Consider the following 13,567-nt stretch of genomic DNA (forward strand, 5'->3'; position numbering starts at 1 on the left):
ATGCTGGAGTTGGTGCAACTGTGTGGGTGGTGCTGAGCAGGGCACCTGAACCCTACTTACTTCGCAGCTCCCTGGGCTGACTCAGCTCCTTTGTGCCAGATTACTTGGTTAGCTAAAACTGCGTTTATGTTCAGCTTCTAGGACAGAGTTTAAATGAACCCTAACTTAACCACCTGTATAATTTAAATTACTACAGTTTTAAGACATGGCAAACTTAGGATTTTATTTCAAGATGAAATGGTCTCATAGTCTGTATACAGTGATACCTCACTTATCCACATTTTAAAAATGTGTTGCAACTTCACTTACCCAAAATGTAGTTGAAACTTTCCAGAGATTTAAGGTTTCTTAAGCAGCCCACATTGATTATCTTAGAGTCCACTCACGGGATTCAGCACTTTCTCAAGGAATCTGTGATCCCTAAAACCATGTTTATTTTCATTTTAGGAAGAAATCTGAACACGTTGGTTATTATGTGCCCTGGTCCTAAGAGATTTGAAACAGCCTATTAGATGCAATTGTAGGGCAGCTCCACTAGAGATAGGCATATCTTGGCAGGAAGGCATGTTTATAAAATGATTGGTGGGCTCTGAAGACATATAATAGTAGGTCCCTGGAATCCAGTGTATTTTCAGTAACAAAAAAAGCAACTTTCATCAGACTACTTTATTAGGAATAAAATTAGTATGTTTGGAAGTCAAAGATATACAGAAAAGTTTATATGATGTCTTTGTGGACTAAGTGGAAAAATGATAGCTAAATTGAAAGTTAGTTAGGATGACTTTTCAGAGTCACCTCTGGTTTCTTGAATGATGTGGATGGAGGGAGGTTTCTAGGTATGTTCTAGAACATCTATGCCAGTACCTGGGATGAAGACATAAAGGGCATGCACATCACGTTCACAGATGATATAAATACAGGAGGAACAGCAAGTTTGTTGAATACAAGAATGAAGATAAAAGAGGTCTGGATAAATTGGGAAGTGTTCCTGTTATTCATTGTGGTGTAACTAGCCATCTCAAAATGTAGGGGCTTTAAATTATGCCAACACACATTTTGCTCGTGGATCTGCGACTTTGGCAGGGCTTGGCAGAGCCCGCTCATGTCTATTCTACTTAGCGTCTGCTGGAGCAGCATGAAGGCTGGAGGCTGGAGTCATCTGAAGTCTCAGTCTTGTGTGAGCTGGGTGATGTTGGCATTGGCCGGGGCTTCAACTGGGAATGGAGTTCCTACTTGTGGACTCTCTGTGTTGTTGCTTGGCTTCCTTGCAAGGGCGAACATCCAGAGGGCAAAGGGAGGGAAGGATACCAGAAGGAGCATGGTCGCTGTGCATGACCAAGTCTCAGAAGGCAGGCAGTTACTTCTGCCACCACACAATGTTACTTCTGTGACATTCTATTGGTTCGAAGTAAAGTCCAGGCAACACTCCCCCCGGCCCCCTGCCACTCAAATTCCCTCAAATTTGCACCTCTCAAAGTTTTTACTGAATTACCTGAGTAGGCTGATTAAGCTCCTGGATTCCAGGTTTGCTTTACTTTAACCCACTCTCCTTTTACTTGCTGTCAAGGTGATCAGATTGAAATGCAAATATTATCAAGTTGCTCCCCTCCTTATAAGATTTCAGTGACTATCCATAGTATTCTGCTTAAATTCAAATTCTGTTATGCATATGAGACTCTTTATGATCTGGGCGCTATCTGTGATCTGTAGATCCTTCTCTAGCCTTCTCTTCCATCACTACACCATACACTGTTTTTACTCTTGGCCAGGTAACATTTAAAGGGGAGAAATACTACATTATACCTTTTGATAGGAATAGTGTTGACTAATTTAAAGACATGTTTTAATACATGAGATTCCTCTGGCCAAAAATTATTTATATTCTTTTTACATATAAAATGCACTCATCCCTCCCAAGGCCTCCCAATATTCTTATTTATTATGACATGGGACTTGAGCTTAAGGTATACTATCTCCAGCTTGCAGTGAGCCGAGATCCCATCACTGCATTCCAGCCTGGGCGACAGAGCGAGACTCTATCTCAATCAATCAGTCAATCAATCAATCAAGATATACCATCTCCTCAGATCAGACTCTTTGAGCATTTTCCCTCAAGTTTAACTCCTTGAGTACAGTCCCTTTTGATCTGAAGATATTGTGAATTAAGGTGATAAGATGTATGTTTCCTGCCTACCTGCCCCTGTGGAACATGCATAGGATAACCAGTATAAATGCCTCCAGTTAGAAAGGGGCAAAACAGGAGGCACACAACAATTACTAGTCCATAATACTAGTTTTGAAATCTAGCCAGACACATGTGGTCATTTCTCTAATTAGGACTTGGTCCTATTGCCTAGAAGTTATTCACTATGACGATTGGCCCTGTCTTCTAGGCTCTTGTTTCTGTTGTCTGGGCTTGCTTGCTTTTTAAATAAAAAGTAATGTGTATTTACAGTGGTGTAGTGTTCTCGGCCTGGGTTTTGCCTAAGGAAGATTGGGAGTTCAAAGGCCTCTTTTCAGTTTGTAATATCCCTGTCCCTTTCAGTCCAAGCTGGTATAATTCTTCTGAAAGTTTTTGTGGATTTCTTACGAATCAACCTTTAATTAACTTTATTAGACAAAGGCAGCCCCCACAGATTGCTCTGGAATAAGCTCTTCTGTACCTTAGATTCCCTGTAAGGCTGTTGGGACACAATTAATCTTTAGATTATTAGAGAATCTTGTTTTGAAAGGGTCCATGAGGCATGGTGTTAAATCTTAAAAATTATATTACATCTAATAAAGGATTTTACAGTTATAGCATGTTTACCTGACAGCATGCTGTATTCATTCTTAGCCCAGAAGCCATTTCTTAATTGCAGCATTGTTTGCCTTCTGATAGGACTAGGAATGAGAAAGTTTTACTTTTAAACTCAGTAAAAAGTCCTGGCTCCTTTATATTTTAATAGTTATCTAATAGAGAGGTAATAGTTATTTCTCTCTTCTTACATTTCATTCGTAGGCAGCAAAATGAAGCCAATCAGCACTTTCAACAGTTTACCTGGAAACTTGCTTATCTGAATCATGCAGTTCATTCGGTACATTTTTTATTCCACATTTTTTTTTTTCTGTTTCCAATAGCTTTCTCTGTTTTAATTGAGGCTCTTAGAGACAGCCTCCCTGCAAGCCCTCAGGCTTCTGCCAATATTCTCCTTAAGGTCCTTCTTTCTACTTCATCCCAAAAACACATAGTGGAAAGTGGAGGGAGTGGGGCCAGATCATGGAAGGCCTTAAAGGTTATTAGAAGGATTTTGGGTTTTACTTTGAGTGAGAAAGGAAACCACTGGAGGATATTGAAGAGTTAGCTGATTTGACCCATGTTTAAATGATTTTCTCTAACTGCGAGGGCAGACATAAGGATACTATTAAAAGAGTTGTTGAAGAAATCCAGGTGAAAGATGATGGCTGCTTGGACCTGAGAGTAGTGAGAATTTGACCTGTTATGTTTATATTTTGAACATAGAGCCAACAAGATTTGCAGGTGGATAGAAGAGATAGAAGAGAAAGAGGTTTCGATTGGAACCAATGGAAAAGTGCTGTGCTATTTACTGAGATGGTGAAGACTGCAGGAGAATAATTTTTTTTTTTCAAGGGGGTAGAATAATCAGTTTTCTTTTGGACATATGAAGTTTGAGATTCTAATAGGCATCTAAGTGGAGATGCCAAGTAGGCAGTTGGATTTAGGAGGGAATTCTGGTCTGGCTATTAATGTGGAAGTTGTCAGTGTATAGATGGTATTTAAGGCCATGAGCCTTGATGTGAGGTATGAGCTCAAGCAGTCCAGTCTTTCCTGGTCAGGGAATTATTAGCAACCAGAAACAGATTTTGAAGACGTGGCCAGTAAGATGGGGGGAGAAGCAAGAGTGAGGGGTGTCGTAGAAGCATGTGACCTATTTCAAGAACATGGATGAAAACTGTGTCTATCATTAGATGGAAAACGTGGAGGTCATTGCAGTAAATACTAAAATGGGACCACGAGAAGATGAGAGAGTGTAGAACAACTTTTTTTTTTCTCACCCAGAGAATTATTTCAAAGCACAGAAGTGAAATGGACAGGTATGGGAGTCAAAGTTTTTTGGTTTTGTTTTGAAGATGGGAGAAATAAAGACATCATTCTTCCAAGAATGATTCTGTCAAAAGGGAAACCTTCATGGTACAGGAAAGAGAACAGAAAGTTGCTGGAACCATATTCCTGAATAGATGAGAAAGGGATGAGCCTAGGTGGAACATGGACAGTTCCTCCACAGCAAAAGGAGAGAAGGCAGAACACAAGCTCAGATGCAGGCAGGTTGGTTGATGGGGCCAGGATGCATACGCATTTCTCTTCTGATTGTTTCCATTTTCAGTGAAATAATGAAGATCTTCAGCTGAGAGTGAGGAAGGGAAAGGAGATGTTTAAGGACAAGGAGAATGATGGAATAAAATGTAATGGGAATTCTGCATGATACTAAGGGTTCCCTTGGGTTATTGCTAATGAATGTAAAGCAAGCCCACCTATGACTGCAAATTGAGCCTCCAGTTATGTTCAGTTCCTTGGGTGCTAACATGGATAATACATGGAATTGGAGTTACCCATGGGTGGGTTTTTTTCCCCAGTAGATATTATGGAAGCAGGATGTATAAAGGAATTGAGGACACTTGCAAGCGAGTGATTATAATGAATAGTGAGGGAAATGACATGGGTTGGGGGCATCAGTGAGGGACAATGAAAAGGTAGTAGGGTCAGTGAATTGGGTGTCTTGGTGGAGTCCGAATATTAGAGTGAGCTGGGAGAAGAGTATTAGTTGAGAGTAAGAATCTTGAAATTTAAGTTGTGCATTACTTCTCAGACAATATTCTAGAAAGTATCTGGGCCCGAATGTAAGATGGAATGGCTTCAGTTCCTTGGAGCTGCTGTTCTGTACTTTTGGGCAAGTTGTTTACTTAGTGTTTCATTTTCCTCATTTATGGAATGGCAATTAAAGTAGTTATTCATAGAATTATTAAGAGGATTAAAAGAGTAAATCATGTAAAGTCCACAACAGTGCCTGTCACATTGTAAAAATTTAATAAATGTTAGCTGTTATTATTGCATTTCTGTAACCTTACAGTGGTGTCAGGTCCATGGATGAGAAATGAGGAGTATTCCCGGGGCCATTGACACTTTATGAGAAGCCACATGGTCCAACAGAGATTCCTTGAAATTCGCTTTTGCTGAAAAATGGGGCCAGTTGTAATTACCTCTCCCTCCCTGTAGATCACTCCAATGACAGGTCCTTGTTTTTGTCGCCACTGCAAGATAGCTCTATTATGGTGGTTTTACTTGAGGTCCTCAGGCTTCTGTGACTCATGAAGGATCAAATTAAAATCACATCTTCTTGATGTTGCTTCGAGGGCCTTAGATCTGTTTACAGGGTCTGTGGGAAAAGCACAAATAGCTATAACCCAAGTCCTGGATTCCTTGAAACATGTATGTGAATTATGTTGAGTCCTAGAACTCCCCAAGAATGACCTGTTGTATCACTTTTGGGATCTTTGTGGCTGTGTTGTCCCTGATACATGGCCAATCCTGTTTTACTCTCTTAGATCAAGAGGTTGTTTTGCTATATTAATGAAAACTGTGTGTGCTTTTAAGTCCTTTTATTTGGCCTACAGGAAACTTTATTAACTGTCAATGTAATATTCTTAAATTCTACAAAGGAGAGTCAACATTGGACCCCGGGTGAAATAAGATGCAGCAAACTCTCATTATTTCATGCTGTCCTTTCTTTTAAAAATTTTTTAGGGTTTGTTCTACTATTATAGCGCTAGGAGACTCCAAAAGAACAGTTGACAAATGAAAGGTTGGACCCTCAATTTAATATATATCTTTTGAAGGTTAGGATAGTGATTGGCTGGACAGTATTAGAGTTTCGAAACCTAATTCTGATGCTGCTACCTAGGAAATTGATGACATTGAGACATTATCAGCCAAGGTGGGTGAAAGCAGCCAAGGGCATTTAGCCAGGACTGTCAGAGAGTAAGAAGGGTCTGTCATTGCTCTCCGGGTTACATCAGTGCTGTGATTAAGATTGACAGGCCTGAAGTGGTAAGGCTCTATAGCTGCTTTACCTCTTCCACTCTGGCAAAGGGGCAGAGTCCGAGAGGACTGTCACCATGACTCCTTAGTGATTGAGTGTTTAGGGTATAATATGTTAGGAGCTGACTGTACAAAATCAGGATGAGAGAGCAGGGTCTGTTTGGGTTCATTGTTACCTTTCTACAAAATGGGATCTCATCCAGCTTGTCAGCATATACAAACTGCATAATATATGTTTGAAATAGGAGAGAGAGGGGAGTGGGGAAGGGGAAAGTGATTGAGTGATTATCCCAGAGAATGGACAGCTTAAATGTTGAGAGAGAATGAGAGATGGGCTATTTCTTCTCGTGACCATCTGGCTAGGCAAGAGGCAGCACACCAGGGTACAATTCAGAGAAGCCATTCTCTGAATCAACATTGGACCCGGTGTGAAATAAGATGCAACATGGCTTTTATTGTTGCATGCTGTCCTTCCTTTATTTAAAAAAATTTAGGGTTTATTCTATTAGAACTCTAGGAGACTTCAGAAGAACAGTCTCTTAGGGCACCACACTGCATAGTTCTCAGTTCTCTGCTCCTCTTGCCCCTCACTTGGGGCAGGTGGAAAGACTGAATGGACTACTTCTCTTTCTGGAAGTTTTCCTTGAATATTGATTGTTTAGCTGTGTATTTGTTAGCTATTAGGCAACACTGACTTCAACAGAGTGTTCAATTGTAAAGGACTTGGAGTGTTACATTCTGTGTTATTACTTAGAAATTTACCCACTTGCTTTAAGAGTAGTTGAGCTGATAGACATGTACTTTATACAGAGTTAAGGCTCTGTTATCCCTCATTTATGTATTTTGAGAAAGTTTTTTTTTTGACAATGCTATTTAATGATTTTTTTCCAATAAAGCCATTGTATACTCACCCTGCAGTTAATTTTCCTTGTACATGATTTTATTATGTCGTATGTATTCATCTTATACAATTAATTATTGTCTCACCACATTGTATTATAATTACATGGCTGTGTGTCTCCTGCTAGGCTGTGAGTGCAAGGTTAGTCACGGGTCTCATTCAACTTTGTGTTCTCATACTATTCAGGATAGTGTCTGACATGTCATGTAAAGAACATGTATAGTGGATATCCATAAGTGATGAATGAATGAAAGAATGATATCCTAGTTTTAGAGTCTGCCTTCAGAATATTGGCACTCCATGACCCATATTCTGGATGTATTCCTTAAAACAGGGACATTGTGTTCATTGGCAAATTTTTGTGTCCTTTTTTTCTCTTAAGCTATAGAGTAACAGGCTGATGTGTTTCACTGTGATCTTCCATGTGTTGTGTTTGATTGCTTGTTGATAATGAATGGTGACAAGTGCCATCATAGTGTGACAGCTTTGGTTCCAAGGTCACATCTTTCCCTTGGTTGAACGTAAGTGGGTTTTATATTTCAAGATCTTGGCTTCTGAAACCTGGTGACTTGTGTTTATTGTTTATCTTCTTGGGCATTTATCATTGTCTGACCCCTGTAACCCCTGGTTTCCATTTCGATCAAATGAGATTTGTGCGTGGCTGGCTCTAGGGTGACGCTTAGCATAGCAAATGTGCAGTGAGTTGATTGAATAGCCTTTGACTGAGTCTTGCTGCTGCTGCTTTGTGCTGCAGAATTGTGATTTCTAACTTTACTTGAAACTGTTATTTTACCTTTTTCACCTCACAAATTTAATCACTCGCAAGGAAAGAGATTTATTTTAAAATAGTACAGATTATCATTAATGTAAAAATTTTAAGAGATTAAATTTTTTTTGCCATTACATGTAATTAAAAATTTTTCTTCCTATTTTCTTTACCTGGCTTTAATGACTAAAAAGCATTCTGGAGACAGGAAAACAAAGACAAAACAAAACAAAATGAATCGAATTGAAAAATCTGAAAAAAAAAAAATTGCAAAGGTTGTCTTTTGGGATGATGATAGGAGGAGAAATTAAAAACTCTCTGATTTCTGCCTCTTACTAGTTTCAGAACAAGATTAGACAGAGAGTAGTAAGACCAGAGGCTCCTTTTTTCCCTTCTTGCCACAAGCACATATTGACACCTCATGTGTAAGTGTGGTGTAGGGCCTGAAATTAATTCCAATGTTACGTGTGCCTTGACACCTGGAGAAACTGGGAGCCTCTAATGACCCATCTATAAGCCCCCTCCCTTACTGTGCTCTGGGGAATACGGTCCCCTAGCCAACCAACTTTCCAAGACCCCAGCAGGCTGACATCTTGATTTTAGTCTTGTGAAATTTGAAGCAAAGAAAGACACTAACTTTCAGCACTCTGAGATAATAAAGGGGTGTTATTTTAGCCTCTAAGCTTGTGGTAATTTGTTATGGTAGCAGTGGAAACCGAATGCAAGTATTAATGAGTATTTGTGTTTGTTTTCCTTGGGTTTCTCTTCATTGAAAAATTCTGGGGATAGTAAAACCTTTTTGTTTAAAATGAATGGCAAGAAACCGTTCCTTCACCTCATGTTTCCATTTCATGAAGAACCCACAGCTTTATATATGTAAAGGGATGGGTCCGCGTTGTGTCCAACACACAGCTTACTGTTTGGGTTGATTTTACTCTACTTGAATGAACTACAGTTTCCCTGGGAATCATAATTTTAACACCAAAGCCTCATTTTTAGTTGCTGTGGGCTCCAAGAGCATTTCACTGACACATCCTCTGCTTCAAATACATTGTCTGTTTTAAAAGTGAGCGATTCTAGATCTTTGAAAAATAAGAAATGGTGAAGACCAGAATAATGAACATTGTGTTTTTAGTTGCTGCACTTAGATATGTTGGTTACTCTACTTTTTTTAAAAAAAAGTCAAAAAATGGAAACTGCTATGAGTAGCAAATAATGAAGCTTATGTACGCATGAATAGAGTTTAGTATAGTAATAAAATTTTACAGTAAAATGACTACAACAGTCATATTCATAGTCATAGTATTCATAGTATGAATAATTGTTATTCATAATTAGGAATAAAAGGTAAGGGGATTGCATAAAGCATTGTAATTGCCATTTATAATTACTACTGCCGTTACATAGCAGAACAAGCATTCTGCCCTCAACTGAGGGGAAGGAAAGTGAGGACCTGGGCCAGCGCATGAGTGTTGGGAGGAATGTGGCTCAAGGTGGGTCAGCTCCTACCTCACTGTGGTGGGAATTGCCCCTTCTTCATTAAGGAACATGAGGAAATGGAAACTGAGTGGCTTGGCCCTGGGGGTCCCCAACATCTGGCTAGGAGGGGAGTGATTCCATCTCTGCCCTCCCCTGACCCTCCAGGGCAGCCCTTATCCCTTTGACTCTGCTTTTGTGGGAACTCCAGTGCCCTCTGTGCTTCTTTGGCTTCTGCCCTGCTCTTCCCACAGATGGAGAAGCGAAGCTAGAAGCTTACCTCATCTCTTTCCTTCGTTAATTCTACTTCATAATTGTGAGATTTAAAGAAAGGCCTCTCCCCAGGGCCCCAAATTCTCCTGTCAGCACTTGAAATTCTATTCATTAACTGTTAATTTGAATTAATAAACAGGTATCTTAGACTGGCCAAAGGCAGTTATTAAAGGTGACCTAGTCATTCTTGGTGTGTGTAGCCTGAGCTAGGGGCTATTTTAAAGACTTTACCTGGATTAATTTATTTAATCTGCACAGCAACCTTATGAGGAAGGTTCAGTGGTGTCCAGTCACTTGTCCCAAGTTACATGGCAATGACATAGGGAGAGTCAGAACAGAGTCCCTGTGGGTCTGCCCTGGGATTTAGGCCCTAGCCACTGTGCTGAACTGCTCTCCTGGATCCTTATTGAGGATTTGATTGCTTTCTTCCTAATGCCTAGCAACAATACCTGTAGGGATGAGACTGGAAGCGAAGATGGTGAGGATGTATTAGGAGGAGACATGGCCCTGAGGGGAGCAGTGCTTGGGATGATGGAGACTTTGGAAAGAGACTTGGAGGACATTTTTTTGAGGCCATTATTTTCCCACAAAAAGTAGTCAGAAGTCACCCATAAGCATTTGGATGTCACATTATAATCAGTATGATAATTCAACCAGGGACCCAGCAAATACTGCTGTTCTTCTTTGCCTCTCTTCCAACATCAACATCATCTTTCTCTTTGTATTTTATGTTTAATTTAATGTTATTCTTTAAAGATGGGGTCATGCCATATTGGCCAGGGTGTTCTTAAACTCCTGGCCTCAAGCAGTCCTTCTTCCCCTGCTCAGATTTCAGGTGGGCGCCAACAAGACTGGCCCGTTTTTTCTTTTACTGTTCTTGCTGCAGAAAACTCTTATGTATGTTTATGTGTGTATGTGAGGGAAGTGTTTAACTTGCCAAGTTTTAAAGTGTTGTTTAAGTAACATTTTGCAAATATTCTTGAAGTAAAAGCTAATGAAAAGCAACTAATTTCTTTAATTGTCCTTTTCTTCCTCACACAGTATTGGCTGGATCCTGCAAAAACTCTTGCTGAGCACAAAGAACTGATCAACAGTAGGTATTTAACTTGTGCTTTGTTAAAGGGTGGCTTGAAAGCAATGACAAAGTCCGTGGTTAGTTGGATGCAGAAGTGGGCTTAAGTACTGGAGAAGTGAGTACTAGTACTCGAGTGCCAGAATATGGGAATGTGTGTATTGTGTGCATTGCTAGGCCTTCTCCAAACTCATATTAAATTTAATCAGTCTCTGAGTGGATCTTGGTACTGAATTTGTCCTAGACGCAGGCCTTCCCTTGATTTTGTCTGTGGTTTTTCTGTATGCTTGTCTTTAAAATTTGACCTTAAAACCAAAAAGGCAAATAGACATTAATGGGTGGTAGGGGGACTGCAGGGATAGGTCATAATGTCCAAGCTTTTAAAGAGCTTGAGTTTCTTGGTTTATGGCATAGTTTTGCCATTCAGACCACTCAGTTTTCTAAGCCAGTAAGAGGTGCTTTTGTGACCTGAAAAGTGGTCTTCAGAGAGAGACCATTTTTGGAAACTAGCTTTTTGGTTTTATCAATACGAATATTATAAGGAAACACAATATAATTAAGTATATATTCCTTAATCTTAATTTCCAGAACCCAAGTTTTTATTTATAAGCACAAACACAGAGGCTCCTTAAGTGTGCAAAAGAATACTCTTTTTTTAAAAAAAATTGTCTGTTTCAATTGAAATAAAATATACATAACATATAAAATGGATTCTTTTAACCATTTTTGTGTGCAATTCAGAAGCATTAGGTACATTTACATTGTTGTGTACCCGTCATCACTGTCCATCTCCAAAACGTTTTAATCTCCCTAAACTGAAACTCTGTTCCCCATTAAAGCATTTTGCTGAACTGTGTGAATTATTGCTAATCAAAACGGAGTGGATTCTTCTGGCATTCATTACCCCCATTCTGAGTCTGTATTTTCTGTGTGTGTCAGCTTGTTTCCTGCGGTAGTATTGGTTGTGCGATGCTCCATGGATCCAAGGGCAGGAATGTAGCTCTGTTCCCAAAAGGAACTGGAAACCTGGACTGCAAAGCCATCAGAAAGTCCTGTTTCTATGAACGTCAGCATCATTGTTGTTTCTCACTGCATTTCCACCTCTGTAGTGGAAACCACTGGAGTTTACAAGTTACAGCTCTAGTGTATTTGAACTGATTAAAAAAATACCAATTGGAAAACCAGAAAAATTTCAGGAATGATTTTTTTTTTTTTTTTTTTTTTTTTTGAGATGGTATCTTGCTCTGGCACCCAGGCTGGAGTGCAATGGTGTGATCTCAGCTCACCGCAATCTCTGCCTCCTGCGTTCAAGCAATTCTTCTGCCTCAGCCTTATAAGTAGCTGGGATTACAGGCGCCCACCACCATGCCTGGGTAATTTTTTTTTTTTTTTTAATATTTTTAGTAGAGATGGGGTTTCTCCATGTTGGCCAGGCTAGTCTCAAATTCCTGACCTCAGGTGATCCACCCACCTCAGCCTTCCAAAGTGCTAGGGTTACAGGCGTGAGCCACCGCACCCAGCCGATTATTTTAAAATAAACTCACAGGTTTCTTTTATAGGAAAAAAAGTTGATATTTCTATCAAGGTGATGAAAAAATATAAATTATTTTAAGGTGCATTATTAAAGTGTTCCTAAGCACATTTAAAGTGTCTACTTATTTACATGGTATGAAATATTTTATTTATGTATCAGTCTATAATGCAGTCACTTTTTCATTCTAAAAATGCAATATTAAAAATTTGATGTAGACTGGATGTTGTGGCTTACACCTATAATCCCAGCAATTTGGGAGGCTGAGGTAGGTGGATCACCTGAGGTCAGGAGTTCAAGACCAGCATGGCCAACATGGTGAAACCCAGTCTCTGTTAAAAATACAAAATTTAGCCGGATGTGGTAGCGAGTGCCTGTAATCCCAGCTACTCAGGAAGCTGAGGCAGAGAGTATGGCTTAAAACCCAGGAGGCAAAGGTTGTAGTGAGCTGAGATCCCATTATTGCACTCCAGCCTGGGCGATAGAGTGAGACTCTGTCTCAAAAAAAAAAAAATTTTTTTTGATGCATAGTAAGAGTAAAACAACTAGTATTATAATTGAAGAAATGTTAGTGACTGAAGAATCCTTCCATTTTTTCTCATGAAATTATTTGATAGTGAAGGAAAATGGCTATCAAATCTCTGATAGATTAGTCAGAAAGAGAATCTATAAAAACGACAGAACATTTGCTAGTTACCAGAATGCTTGTAGTTAATCTTGATTTATTTCTCCTTGAGTTAATGAGAAACTCCTTATCAAAGACCTCAAAATTAGTCTACATAAAAGATAGAGGATTCCTAGTTTTTGGCTTCTGTATTTTTTGCTAAAGTGAAACAATATTAACTTTACTTTACATAAGAGTTTCTTAAACGTTGAGTCCATGGCATGACGTGGATTCAAGACAGTAATTTTGTAATTTGAATTATCAGCACCTTACTTTTTTATAGTCTTAGAATAGGAAGCCAAAAAGTATCTGGCTGAACATATCCTTGTCCAAATGTTCATTTCTATAGCCTTTGATTGCTCTCTGAAACCATGATGCATATGAGAGTATTATCTTACTCTAAAGGTATTACTATTTTGTGTGTCCCTGAGAAGCTATATAGATAGAATAGTGCACCCCAAAGCGCTGAGCTCTAGATATTAGCAAACTTTTTTTTCTTCCCAGTGATTTTAGGCAAGTTGTTAACTCCTTGGAGTTTCACATGCCTTGCATATGTTACCAAGTTGCTATTGTTGAGAATCAAATGTTTATGAAACATTGTTGTACCTTATGAAATGTAACCAAATGGTAATGATGCCTTATATTTAGAACACAGCCATTTTATATGTGAATGGGAAATGAAAGGCTAGTTTGGGCCAGAAGAACTTAGAGAAAATTAGCCAAAACCAAATCTTTTTAATTGTGTACTTTTAACATTTTTGTTTAACTGTTCATACTGAATATTTGA

The 13,567-nt window shown here is 39.2% G+C and overlaps 1 protein-coding gene across 2 annotated transcripts in view; it reads left to right on the plus strand.

Moving 5' to 3' along the window:
- The window catches only part of EPB41L4A (erythrocyte membrane protein band 4.1 like 4A), a 266,828-nt gene that overhangs the window by 130,972 nt on the left and 122,289 nt on the right, over window positions 1-13,567 (plus strand). For both annotated transcript variants that reach the window (XM_010360995.2, XM_010360996.2), the window contains one exon: window positions 10,555-10,606. In XM_010360995.2, coding sequence (XP_010359297.1) covers window positions 10,555-10,606 — 52 coding nt within the window. The remainder of the gene's footprint in view (window positions 1-10,554; window positions 10,607-13,567) is intronic.

Source organism: Rhinopithecus roxellana, chromosome 3 (genome assembly GCF_007565055.1).
Source record: "Rhinopithecus roxellana isolate Shanxi Qingling chromosome 3, ASM756505v1, whole genome shotgun sequence".
NCBI lineage: Eukaryota > Metazoa > Chordata > Mammalia > Primates > Cercopithecidae > Rhinopithecus > Rhinopithecus roxellana.